Below are 14,739 nucleotides of genomic sequence, written 5' to 3'. Positions count from 1 at the left end.
TGCATAAAACAGTTAATTTAAAATTGTTTTAGAATAAAAGGTAAAGAAAAATATTCTGAATAGATAACAATTTAAGGCCGCTATGTAACTATATGAATAAAAAACCTTGATTTATCATTTAAAAAAAAACAAGAACGCATTAACAATTGCTTGGAAATAGAAAAAAATAATTAGGCCGCCAGGCCGCTAGGCCGCTAACTTCACGTACATACCTCTCGTCCTGTGTTTGTAAAGCTTCTACATTGAGATATAGAAGGGTCATTTAATCAATCGATATATATCCTTGGCCCTGTATATTCACTGTATGTTTTATAATAAGAAGCGACTTTAAATTTAGCTGGTCATTTTCTTCAGTTACCAAATAATTTCTGCGTAAATACCAATATGCTGAAGTTTTAAATGCAAATATAAAACATTTTACCAAATGTTAAATACATTTACTTAGCTGAGATTAAGTTTTGATCCGGAGACGTAGCGAAAGTTGTCAATATGTGTATGTTTTTGTTGATGTTTGACAGGTTGAATGCCGATTTACTGCAATTTTGATGTTATATAGAATCTATCTGAGCAGTTTGAACAAACAACAACATGCTATGCTTTCATATGAAATTAATTTCATTAAAGTATTAAATTGTACGGCCGACAGCAAATATAGTACCCGGGTCTTCTCGGTCTACAGTCGGGGACCATATCCACTACAACACAGTGACAGAGAACTGTATAAGGTTAATGATTTTGTAAAAAAAAGGTCTAAGAGACATAGTGCAACGAGTAATTAAAATGTTGTTGTTTTCGTAAATATAAATACAAAGGCCAAATTAGGGCATACGCCTTTAAGAGAAATACCTTTGAACGTGGTTGTCTTTTGTGTCGAAACTTCTCGATATCGGTGATAAGATTAATAAGAGATGTTAAAGAGGCCCTATTAATCTAGCATCTTGTTTCTTCATTCGTCAATCCGAAAAAATATACTGACCGAAGCCGAGAGTGTGGCTTTAATGTACAAAAGCACTGAACCCATTGTTGACGAATCTAAAAATTACTGGATAGAAAGTATATGTCACAACCGATCACGTATATTTCGGGACTCTTCGCGCAGCCGTCAAAGGATAGCATAAGCTATGGTGTTGTGAGTGTTATCGTATAGTCTAGAAGAATAGGCATGAACTATGGTGTTGTGAGTGATATCGTATAGTCTAGAAGAATAGGCATGAACTATGGTGTTGTGAGTGATATCGTATAGTCTAGAAGAATAAGCATAACTATGGTGTTATGAGCGTTATCCTATAGTCTAAAATGATAGGCATAAACTTTGGTTTTGTGAGTGTCATCGTAAATTCTACAAGGATAAGCGTAAACTATGGTGTTGTCGGCATTTATCGTATAGTCTAGAAGAATAAGCATAAACAACGATGTTGTGAGCGTAATCGTATAGTCTAGAAGGATAGGCATAAACTATGGTGTTGTGAGTGATATCGTATAGTCTAGAAGAATAGGCATAAACTATGGTGTTGTGAGTGTTATCGTATAGTCTTGAAGGATAAGCATAAACTATGGTGTTGTGAGTGTTATCGTATAGTCTAGAAGGATAAGCATAAACTATGGTGTTGTGAGTGTTATCGTATTGTCAAGAAGGATAAACATAAACTATGGTGTTGTGAGTGATATCGTATAGTCTAGAAGGTTAAACATAAACTGTGGTGTTGTGAGTGTTATCGTAAAGTCTAGAAGGATAAGCATTAACCATGGTGCTGTGAGCGTGTTCGTATAGTCTAGAAGGATAAGCATAAACTACGGTGTTGTGAGCGTTTTCGCAAGTCTAGAGGGATAAACATAAACTACGGTGTTTGTGAGCGTTTTCATATAGTCTAGAAGGATAACATAAACTACGGTGTTTATTATTATTTATTCAAATATGGTATGTTAATTTGTGAAAGATATGCTAAATCATGACAATGTGAGCTAATAAAACATTGCGTTGGTCGATGCTTATTCACAACAATGTATATTAAAACACGATGGCAGCATGATATCTGTCAACATTATTTATCAGGTCCATCCTTCAGAAATTAATTTATTTCACAGCACACTGTTTGTCATGTGTAAATTGTCATACAGCAGATATTTACTGTCAAGTTTGTTCGTTTATATTACCTTAGAAGGCTAAGTATCACATATTGTACATGAAAGCACCATTTCCATTTTGAACTCAATATCGGTCAGACTTGTACATAAACAAACAAATATAAACAAACATTTGGTTATTCATATTAACTTATTTACAACGATTATGCAAGAAGTTATTTCTAAAGCAATATTAGTCACTCGCGTTGGCGTGATGTAACGAAAGTGTGGCCTTGTTAATGAATCTGCAGCACGCGGTGAAACCCACTTGCCCACTGGAACATTTGTAGCCAGCAAACCTTCCTGTTTGCCCTGACTGTTTGACAAAGTTATAACTACCTGTATATGTGGATTCATTAGTTACATATTCAATTCACATGTGCATCTTTCGATTTATTTCGTTAATAAATGAATCATACAATGTTAACATAAAAATACTACTTGCTTTGTAGAATATTACTATAATGGTTTGGTTACAAATAAAGTATTATACAGTTGTGTTTATTCTAATTCATAACATATGGCAATATGTCATGCATATTAATACCACTAATATAAATTGATATCAAAATAATTACAAGTGATTTCCAATTGTATCTGACTGATAAACTGAATGTCACTGATAATTGGGAATTGTTTTAAGACATTTCTTGTGAATCTATGGGAAGATGACAGTCTAGATGCATATTGCGTACCTTTTACTACAGCTACGGTAATCGTTGTATTATATGTATAAAACCAAGGTTGCCAGTACTTTCATGTTTAAGATATTTCTTGTTTCAATAATGAAAAGACAATATCATAATTATATGCAAGTGACATAAAAACTCATATTTCCAGTAAATATCACTCAATTACAGCTACGATTATTTTTAATTGTGCTGAAGAAAAAATGCACAAGCAGGAACAAGGGTAATATGTGAAACGTTTAATAAATAGAACGGTTTTGTGCGGTAGATACACATCCTATATTTAACAAATTAATTATGTGGTTTAAATGTGGTAATATGTTTACAGGATATATTTTCTTTAATTTAGTTGAGCATCTACATTGCATTGTCTTTATTGTATACCTCAATATGTTCATGTTGTGCATGCATTTGAGAGAAAAAGGTGATGACTTGAAAAAAATATCTGCTTGGAGACTTTTTACATTGAAACAATGATTTTGTATTAATGCTTATATTTATAACACATTGCCTTTTGTTTTATAGCCTTAAACTCTCAACAAAACAACAAGCCTTAAAGTCTCAACAGAACAACTAGCCTTAAAGTCTCAACAAAACAACTAGCCTTAAAGTCTCAACAAAACAACTAGCCTTAAAGTCTCAACAAAACAACTAGCCTTAAAGTCTCAACAGAACAACTAGCCTTAAAGTCTCAACAGAACAACTAGCCTTAAAGTCTCAGCAGAACAACTAGCCTTAAAGTCTCAGCAGAACAACTAGCCTTAAAGTCTCAGCAGAAAAACTAGCCTTAAAGTCTCAACAAAACAACTAGCCTTAAAGTCTCAACAAAACAACTAGCCTTAAAGTCTCAGCAGAACAACTAGCCTTAAAGTCTCAGCAGAACAACTAGCCTTAAAGTCTCAGCAGAACAACTAGCCTTAAAGTCTCAACAAAACAACTAGCCTTAAAGTCTCAACAAAACAACTAGCCTTAAAGTCTCAGCAGAACAACTAGCCTTAAAGTCTCAACAAAACAACTAGCCTTAAAGTCTCAACAAAACAACTAGCCTTAAAGTCTCAACAGAACAACTTGCCTTAAAGTCTCAACAGAACAACTAGCCTTAAAGTCTCAACAAAACAACTAGCCTTAAAGTCTCAACAAAACAACTAGCCTTAAAGTCTCAACAAAACAACTAGCCTTAAAGTCTCAACAAAACCACTAGCCTTAAAGTCTCAACAGAACAACATATATACATTTCATGATACAAGACAGTAAATTGTATTGCTACTCGAAGTTAGAGTTATAGGAGATACTATTTACAACACGATGCTTTTAAAACAAACAATATTACTATATACAACATTAAACGTGTTATTACATTGTGCAAACAATATTTATTTATACACCATAGGATAAAGAAAGTTGTTATTCAGATTGTTATTTATATCTAAACCGAATGTTTTAAACAAGATTAACACTGTTGTAAACGATTCCCAGCATTTAATATCGATATCAATATAAAACTTGTTTATCCTCCAATGAGCAATTATAATAAGTATTCGCTGTTTCATTGATGCTTAGTTATTTTATTTGGACATGATTTAAACTCATTTTTGGGTGACAAGTTTTAATACCGACTTCCCGCTTTCAGTTACGTGTGGCGGAGCTCTGAAAACCAGTCCCAAGGAGTAGGTCACGTGGTCGATCTGGTTAAGAATGAAAATGTCGACGTCATCTTTGGATCGCCGTCCTCAAGAAGTAAACACAATTGATAGTCTCGTGTCAATCTTCTTTCAAACTCATTCTCAAAAATCTACGATTACGTACATATGAAAACACAATTATGTAGATATGTTAGGACGGTGTAGCAGGGATTAAAATTAATTTTTAAAAGAACCTTTTTCAGTTTTAATCAATTCCATAATGAACAACAACCAGATTTGAAGAAACTTTCCAAACCTGTTTTAAATAGTCGGAAATTTTATGTTTGTAAATAAGAAATAAATTGCATAAATTATCTATACGCGAAGTCCGTGCATGACCCCTCCTTTTCGTGTATTGTTTGGGACCATCACATAGTAATGGTTTCTTATTCTAAGTCTATAATAGCGTATAGGGATACTTCAACTGGTTTTTAAGTAAATGCTTCCTTGTTTGATTTGTACAAAATACTTTGTACGAAGAACAACAACAACAGGTAATGTCATGGCAATAAGGAAAAACGCTGAAAAACATTGAACTCGAGCATTATATGTTGGTCTTTGATTCTTAAACAGGGCCTGTCAATGTAGTTACTATTCTATTGTATTATTCACCATTCAAGTTACTGTTCCTGCCGCCCACTTGACTTCTTACTGGAACTTTCCTATGATCACGTGGATTGCCAACAGCTTCGAACTCTCCGATAAAAACCTGTTTAGTACCCTGGTAAGAACTGTCGGGCCGCTGAGTGAATCCGCCAGACTGATCGTCACTATGTTTAACACATTCAACTGGACAAAAATTGGAAATCTCTATCTTGATTTTGGTAAGTGCTAAGCAAATAAGAAGTAAACTCTTCTTCTTCTGCTTCTGCATCTTCTTTTTCTTCTTCTTCCTCTTTTCCTGCCTTTTTACACAATACCAATGCAGAAGACCTCAATGAAACACCAAGAAGTTTCGACTTCGACAGTGGTAGCTCCAACATGTTTTGATAAACGTGCTATTGTTATTTGTGCAACCTCTTGAGTGACGTTTGCGTCCCTTATAGTATTTATTTTTGGCTTTTGTTCAATGTGCCGTTAAACAAGATCGCAGTGCGTGTAAGATTACTTGCCTTGTTCCAGTAGAACGCTACCATTGCCAATGAGGACCAAGCCAAAATTTCTCGTAGCAGGCTTCAGTACATTCTTTAATTTCAAATTCATTTTCTAAATAAAACTATAGATTATCGTGATTGTCTTCGACTTAAATTTCCTTACAAAGTGTCAAAATTTTCAATGAAAATATTCATCAAAGTAAACCAAAACAAATATCGTCTGCTTATCTTGATCCTGCTACTTGATCCTGAATGTTCGAGAAATTCGGACTTGTTCTCAGTAATTATCCTTAACCAATTTATTGGTTGGACCACTGATTATATCCTATTTTGATTAATGCCTTAATAGAAAATTATGTTTTTACACTGGTCATATTATCTATTAACCAATTAAGTATTCTCTCCTACGCACAGGGAACAGAAGGTAGAAAAACCAGCACTCTATGTGCTTATCAAGTATTGCTCTCCCTGAGCCAATTTATGACCAGTGTAACCAAGAGTGTTTTGGACCTCACTTGTCATAATAACGAGTAACCCCCTAATGGCCCTCGTTACATCCTAGGTTTGTGCCTGTACACAGCTGAAGGGATCAAGGAGGAGTTCTCCGCCCACAACCTGACAATCATGCAGAGCATCGCTTACCACCCGGCCACTGTTCTAACTAGGACCGTAATGGTGAACTATCTGAGCATCATCAAACAAACGAGCAGAAGTATTTATATCTTTTCATGGATTTGCTGTGTGTACAATTAATTATTATCATTTCTTCATCACCGTTTCTGAACAATATGGGGTGAAAAATTTCATCCCAATTTTTATGAAATTCGTAAAAGTACTTACATGTACAGTGTTATTTTACTATCATAAATTGCTTTTTAAAACATCTCAACTATCTCATCATAATTCCACACCTGATGTTCTGTTGAAATTTATTTATTCTAAAAATAAACGTCTCATGTGAAAACATGTGTTGTCGCAGTAGAGTACTATACATACGACGCAGAACCGCAGTGATTTGAATATTTAATTCATTTGATCTAATGCAATAATGTTATAACCCTTGACAAACAAATGCTAGTGGACTGTTTTTCAGTATATCATTTTGTTAAATAAACTTGAATTTTCGATGAATGAGATAATCATAGTAAAGCGTCATGCCATTTTGAACAAAGCACAAGTTTGATAAACCCATGCCACAATATCGCGACATTTTCTACGAGCTACAGCGAACGGAATTAGAACATAATCATATCGCCCTTTCTTGCACAGTTCCAGGAACGGCCTATGATCATGTTTTTACTTTTTCAAAGGCTCTCGCCGTTCAAGTGATTCTCAAATAAATGAACGTTATCGTTGTCCAAAAAATACTGCTGAGTCAATGTGAAAATATGTGGATACGTTTGCCGTTTAATGGCGTCACGAGATTTCAAACGTTTACTCGTGTTCATCATTTTTACCTGGAATCACGACTCGTTCATAACCAAAAACATTTTTTTGCAGACGGCGAAAATTGCAAAAATTATATCATATAATCATACTACGAATTAACACGAATACGTCTTACAACCGTAATGAGACAAAAGTAACTAACTTCCCCTTAATGACACGAAATGATATCTCTAATATCAGAAAACAAGCCTTAGAACTTTAAAAACAAATAATGTACGACGTCAAACAGGAAAAATAGCAATAAAGCAAATTAAGGAGATGACATGAGATTAAATTACTGAATAAACAATTTCTTGGAATAATCATACCCTAGTACAATATGTTAAGCGGCAGCATGCATTTGTTGTTCAATCAGAGCAAAGCACACCATAACAAACACTTTGGTCTATTGTTTCAATCCGAATCCTATAGATTTTACTTTGCGAAAAGAGTTTCGGTTATCAAAATCATTATACCTCTTTCCCCATTTCAGTTATCTATATTTGCGATGAAAATAACCTTCGTCGGTATATGATATTAGCCTGTGAGCTGGGTATGTGTAATGGAGAATACGTGTTTATTACAACATACTTAAGCGCGCCAACAGAGGACATTTGGAAGATGAATGATGCGTTTGATGAGCAGGCGAGGAGAGCGTTCCAGCATATCATTTACGTAAGTGTTAAAGCATTTTGATCGACCGTCGTAAGCAGTATGTAAGCTTAAATGAATATTGTCTTTTTTCGTATAGCGAGTTTTTTTAATGAGAATAGTTGTTATCGCATAACAGAAATATGATCCTGGCATGAAGTGTATATAAGTAACCTCATTAAATGTTAAGAAATACTTGTCACACCAGTTAATGAAAATGTCAATCCTATTCGTAAATTACGAACACTCATAACAGTTAGGAAGCCAAAAATGACTATAAAAAGTCAATCTCAAATGCAAGTATTTTTCTTTCAGATTTTCTTGAAAATGGATATCACGTTTTGTTTTTAATGTAATGAGACTTACCTTTACTCTTAAAGAAGTTGTTCACTCTGTAATTAACTGATCGGAAGTTTCCTCGTAAAATATACGAGTATCAAATGCAATACGTGAGTCGGTTAAACCGTAGATGGGAAGGATACTGTTCGCAAATAAACTCAACAAAAATCAGAAAATCAGTAATACAAGGCTTGACCCAAATGCTATTCTTTACCGAAACGATTGCCAATTTGCAGCGTCCCCTCAGTGACCCCGAACAGTCAGTTTAAACTCTTTAAACAGTTGCTTTTGTACCCGTGCCGTTCTTGGTAATGTATTTGAAAGTTACAATTTTACTGGTCAGTCTAATTAAAACCACTGCAAACTGCAAATGTATTGATACATTTTGGAGGTATGAGCCCGCCTTTTCAGTAATTAGCTACACGTGAGTGTTGAATGTCGGTTTGCATGCTAAATAAGTTGCACTTGAATTTCACATAGTGGATTAGGGCCGGAGTTAAATGCACCGTCAGATAATGCACCAGCATATTGAATGGCGTTGTCAATTTGCAAACACGTTTATCCACATACCATCAACATCCTGATAAATAAACAATAAAATGTTGACAAAGACCAAAAATTAGTACATGTCCGAGACAAAGAATTTGAGAGAGAAAGTGTGTCATTCGCTTCCTTAATCATTTTATGTATAGGTTTTATTACAGTTTTGTTAAGCTGATTAAAAAATATAAAAATGTACTTTTGTGACAAACTGACTTTCATCTATATATTAAACAAGACTTCTTTTCATAAAATTATTCATAGTCTTTTTTTCTCTTTTGACAACTTTTCATACGGTCCGGCGTTTATGTAGGCATCTAGATTATATATAACTTGGAAATTGATTTATTTAGAAATCTTCCGGAAATGGCGACATTTTAATCCCTTTGTCTCATTTATCTTAGATCAACTCAGCCAAGTGGACGACAGATGAGGGACGCGAGGCGATTGAAAACTTTCAGAAAGAGGTGAACGAGAAGGCTGCTCTCCCGCCATGGAACAACGACTATCCTCTGAGGAACAATATTACAGCAAGTCTATGTTTTCTATGTTTTAATTAAACCATTTAAGCCATTTAAGCGAGCACACTGCGTAGCTTGAGCCTATATTATGAGGCTAATACCAGAAGGTAGCGAAACCTTGTATAGTTTGGGTGATTGGTACCTTCTAACCCCATTTACGAAAAAACTATGGAACGTAATGGCGCTCTTATGCTAAAGGATCTCTTTTTTGAGTGACCAATCATCGCAAACGGGTACATCTCTTTTCTCCCATAGTCTAATTGATATCTTAGAATGCTATTCTACATATGTTTATTCTAAAACATGTTATTCATCTTCTTAACGAAACAACGTGTTGTCATGTTAATTAAAACACCCCACTGTCCACATGACACGATAACCACAACAGCATTTACGATATACGCTTCCAGATGAGATAATACTGAATAATCAAAGATGACAACAAGAAAACTCCTTGTTTTCACATAAGGACACTATCATGGACAAGGTCACATGACCCTTTGATATAAATACACGAATATTTGACAAGACGATAAGATGGAAACATAAACACACGTTCTGATTATTTATTTAGAATATTAACATATGACCCGCCGATAATTATCTTATATCGTTGTTTTGTCATTTTACAAAACGCACTTCAGACGAGCTTCGCAAAGGAGAAAGAGTCACGTTCACATGTATATGCCAATGTTATATTATTTGACCTTATTGTGTACAGTTGCTTCTTTCAAATATGTTAATAATAAATGCGCGTTACTTGCTTATATGTTAACCCATACAGTTTCATGTAAGCGTGAAAAGATGCACTGCGTCTCGGAGATGTAATCCGTCCGTAATCCGTTCACGGCGATGCAATTACGGTTGGTTATCAAAAGTGTTTTGTATTTTGACAAAAACGGCACAGCAAAGTCGTAGAGTTGTTAGAAGGCCATTATTCGTTATTTTTTGCCGGTTTCAGTTCTAGTACACTAATGGAGTTTCTTTAATGCAAAAGTGCGTTTGAAGACCCAAATCATAAAATCTTCAGACACAGACACTCCAAAATTAATACAGCTTTGGATGCAAAATTAAATGTTTCATCCAAAGCTTAAACATATTTGCACTTTTTGCAGATTTAAGTTTACCAACTGAATTGTATGGATAGCTGCTGATTTAAGAAAAGCATTAACGACGCTTAGACTTTAATCACATCGATGAGAAATTAAAGCCGGAAGATGGCATAGACCTAAGGTTTGTAGAGCGCATCGTAAGTACCAACACAATTACATGTACTCGTAAAATCAGCGATGTATTCTCACATGGTTTTTAAATTAGGAAACGCAACTTTATGTTATACACAATAAAGTCTGTTGCAACTCATCTATTGCAAACCTTAAGAAAACGCTCACACTTTAAAAAGAATATTCACATTATAAAACTGATAAAAACAACTGTTTATATTGATTTTCTTGTCTTTTTTATGTCGTGTGTATTTCATGTAGGTTTTTGGTTTTATGTAAATGTGTTTTTTGGGGGTGATGGCTTTAAAGCAAAAGTAATTATTTGTCATTGACAAGCGTATGTCGATAGTAATCCTACCAGACAGTAAGGTAAAAGTTTCTACGGGAAAAATGCCGATGTTACTTTACAAATTGGCTGAGTTGTTTTTAAGTTATTCTGTCCAAAACAAAACACTTAATTATCAGACAACCGCCTTACGAGTATCGACGTGGACCTATTTATACGGGTTTTCCTTCGATAAAATGGAATCTTTACTTAGACATTAAACTCGAAGCAATATGGTGAAACATAAACTAATAATTAAAAAAAAAACAGAACGGAATAATATTTTTTGTTCGACTTAAGCTTTACAAGCTCATCCTAAAAACGAAAAAATGACATGCGACATGAAAATAAGTATTATTTTCATTCTTTAAAAACATTCCAAATAGAAACTAATTAGTGAGAGTAGATTTATATTATCTTAACAAAGATTATTAATATTATATAATGGAATTCTCGTAATTATTCAGAAGTTTGTCACGAACACGGAGCTTTGAATCATCATAGTAAATAGCGAGTGTCTAAATTACTTTATATAAATACATCTGATGACAACAAAGGACGGACAATAGTATCACAACTAATCATCAAACATTCGAGATACGGATAACAATAGACAAAATATATGCTCTTCTCTTATGGAACAAAAAAACACATACATTTTTTTTATAATAATGTGTTTCTTAATTTGAAGGACTTATTACAATAAAGCTTCTTTTCAAAGGCGAATTTCATTACTCCTTTACATCGATATAATATGTTTCATAGAGGAATGTATTAATTACTCGGATTATATTGACGCATTAGGTGTGCATACAGTGGGCATTTGATGAGAAGATGTAATTTGTCACCTTGCGAACTAAACAAAAACACTCATACTCTTAAATAAAAGTTCAAATGCGGCCAGCGGCCAGTATACTTTACACCTGCTTTTACTTTCTGGCTTATTGGAAAGCCAAGCGATACCCTTTTACACCAACGTTTGCACATTTTACATTTATACAGGTAGCACCTATAGAACAATGTGTCGATCTGTCTGTCTATGAATGCCACACATTGTCAATCTCTACTATACATAGATTTCCTTTGTCAACAGTCAACTTCTGCGGAGGACATGTACAATGCCGCCTATCTTTATGGCCTGTGGGTCAACTACAGTGCATCGAACGTTCTGGATGTGAGGGATGGGGCAGCTATGTTGGCTTTCAGCAAAAATCTGTCCTTTGATGGTAGGTCCCACTTACTATGTTTTACATAAGCAAGCAGCTTAAGGTTAAAGCTCTATTTGAAGCGATGTATGCTAGTAAGTTGCATTAACTGAACTAAACCTTGAGTTCTTCAAATGTTTTTTTTTCAAAGGCCTCACAAGAAGAAAATCTTCCGTCGCGTCACATATTTAATTATACATCGTATGTTATCAAGTAACTGAGAATAAAAAAAATGAATTAGGAGCACGTGTGACAATTCTAAAAATCTCATCATAAACATCGATTTGACAACATATGTTTTTAACACAAATGCATTTTGCTCTCATGATAGGAAACCGCAGATATGCGATTATAATTTTTTTTATCTATTTTATATTTGAAACCATTAAATCTTGTCGAGTTATCTTATCTATGAATATCTTTTTAACGGCTTAACACATCAATCTATTGTCTATTTCCAAGGAATCGGAGGACCATGCGATATAGGGATGAACGGAGACCGTGTTCCTTTCTTCTGGATGAATCAGTTTCGCGGAGAGGACACGCAGCCGGAAGTTGTTGCCATATCAACCGACAAGAACAGGGTACTTTTAGTAGTCTTATAGATGACAGTTTGACCTGCGATGTTCTTCAGTTCCAAAAGTATTTGCACTAAAGAGGAAATCAAATTAGATAGATTTACTTTGCCTGATTCAGACGTCTTCGTCCGCGTCAACCTCAGCGTCTGCTGCACCATCGACTACGTCATCCTCGGCGTCGGATGTATCAACGTCCGCGTAAACCTCAAGATCCGCGGCATCATCATCCGCGTTAATCTAGGCGTCCGCGGCATCGGCGTTCGCGTCAACATCGACGTCCGCTTCGTCGTTGTCGATGTTACACTTTCGTTTTCGATCGATAACTTTTGAATGCTTTTATGTAGAGCTTTGATACTCGGTTTGGGCATTGATCATTTAATTTTGGGTCATGCTGGAAGCCTTAAGATAGTATTGTCTATTTATGATGAAATAATACTGCTTTTTTTCATGTTTTCTTTTATTCCGCTAAAGATACTATTACAGTATGTTACAGCATTTTAATCCCGCCATTAGAAAGACGAACCTTTTTAATCAGATTGGTATTTTTAAATGAATATATAAATGTTTTCCACGATGCGTGTGGGTTATTTGTGAGTTAAACACATTTAGATGACGGATCTTTCAAGCCAATAATTAAAGAAGAGATTAAGCCGATGCTAGGTAAGGGGTGGGGGTGGGAGGGGGTAGTTGTTCAAGAAACGTTGCTTTCACTGATCCATCTAAATCAGAACGTATCAGCAACTACTTTAATTGTATTTTGTACTAAAAAAGGGATCTTTCTTTCACAATGCACTTATGTGCATAACACTATTGTTGTGATGTGTTCTTAAGTATTACTTAAATGACGTCTATATAACTCTTTATCATTTCATTGTACTTTCTATTCTTTTCAGAATATTTCAATTACCCATGGGTTTGAATGGTACACAGCAGATGGCAATCATCCTTTAGATGAACCAGTGTGCGGATTCTTTGGCGAATTGTGCCCCATACCTGAAAATGGTATTTAAACGCATTCTTATTTTTCATTTAGAAATACAAATCTTCAGCGACATATTTCTTATTTGCACATTTTCTCTTTGAATCTTAACGCAGTGCTGAAAAAATAAGCACACATATACATATTTTGAAGATAAAAGTAAATACCACACATCACGCTGTTCTAATACGAACTGAATGTTATTTCTTTCGTGTTCTATACTGTTGAACCTAGTTGATAATATTTTTTATTGAATTGTTTAACACACACACACACACGCGCGCACACGAACGCACCCACGTGCCTCGTCCGGCCAGACTATATAAAGCGTATGTTGGACAATTAGTGGAGGCACTAATACATTAATATTCGGGCGAACGACGATCGTATTCGGAAGAATTTTTGAAAAGACAAACAAACAACGATATCGCTTTAGCAGTGTTAGAAACGCATGTTTTTTTTTACAACTAAGAATCCGTCCACATGTTTGTATTCCAATGCTTATTTACTTCACCAGCTTAAATTCAATGACACTGCAGACACTGCTTACTTTTTCCCTGCAGTCTTCACTGCATTATTACGTCGCCTGTGAAGCATCACAGTAACATAGGAATTACCTTTTTGATAATGTATTCGGCGTCACAGCTTCGTATTCAACCACTTTGAATGGCGTTCTTGTTTTTTGGTCTTTAGATAATATGTACACCACAATGGTAATGGTCGGTAAGTGACCAATATTCTGGGGCTATTAGGTCAAATGTCAATGCTATTGACTATTAACTGTTTGTCTTGAAGTAAAGTTATTAAACTTTGTATGCATACTGGTATTAGTCATCAGCTGGACCCTATAGGTTCTGGTTTCATATGTTACAGGTCAATGTCATGCTTAATGATAGTGTTTTCTAACGAGGACTCAATCATCATTTTTGAGCTTAACTAGTTTAATAAGTCAACCTTAATCTTGTCCGGTCGCAATGATGTTTTCAGTTCTAGATTACCGGCATTTAAAACTGGTGTGTATAACATGAAGCCTTCAAAACCTCAAGAATCACACGAATTTGCAAAAATTGTTAAAGCAAAAGAAAAAAACAACATCTTCACAAAACGCGCATAGGCTTTAAATACAATTTAGTTATTTACAGGGCTAGGGTTATCGACTAGGAGTGTTCAAGAAGATACAAGAGAACATACGTATTTATCCTAATATTTATAAATAAATACAAAATTTATGTTTGTCATACAATAAATGCTCAAGGGACATGCACGGTAGGCAAAATTAAATATATATATATATACTCCTATTTATTGGCATGCGGCAAGGGCCGGTAAGACTAAGAACTAGAAACACTAGAAACACAAAC

General features: G+C 34.8%; 1 protein-coding gene across 1 annotated transcript; it reads left to right on the top strand.

Moving 5' to 3' along the window:
- Positions 1–3,016: 3,016 nt before the first annotated feature.
- Positions 3,017–13,409, top strand: LOC128230830 (receptor-type guanylate cyclase gcy-13-like). The gene is made up of 9 exons (XM_052943274.1): positions 3,017–3,036; positions 4,444–4,550; positions 5,116–5,319; positions 6,152–6,301; positions 7,511–7,692; positions 8,952–9,077; positions 11,710–11,842; positions 12,284–12,405; positions 13,293–13,409. Exons 1-9 carry the CDS (start codon positions 3,017–3,019, stop codon positions 13,407–13,409), a joined length of 1,161 nt encoding a protein of 386 aa, XP_052799234.1.
- Positions 13,410–14,739: the final 1,330 nt, after the last annotated feature.

Source organism: Mya arenaria, chromosome 4, assembly GCF_026914265.1.
Source record: "Mya arenaria isolate MELC-2E11 chromosome 4, ASM2691426v1".
Lineage (NCBI taxonomy): Eukaryota > Metazoa > Mollusca > Bivalvia > Myida > Myidae > Mya > Mya arenaria.
The sequence above is the reverse complement of the archived record's forward strand: the minus strand, read 5'-3'. Positions and strand labels throughout refer to the sequence as shown.

What these genes read in the sequence shown, in the direction of transcription:
- LOC128230830 (XM_052943274.1), top strand. Translation starts at nt 3,017, where the DNA reads ATGCACAAGCAGGAACAAGG. An exon ending in CTCTGAGGAACAATATTACA is followed by an intron (nt 9,078 to 11,709) that starts GCAAGTCTATGT and finishes CTTTGTCAACAG; the next exon opens with TCAACTTCTGCGGAGGACAT. An exon ending in CAAAAATCTGTCCTTTGATG is followed by an intron (nt 11,843 to 12,283) that starts GTAGGTCCCACT and finishes TCTATTTCCAAG; the next exon opens with GAATCGGAGGACCATGCGAT.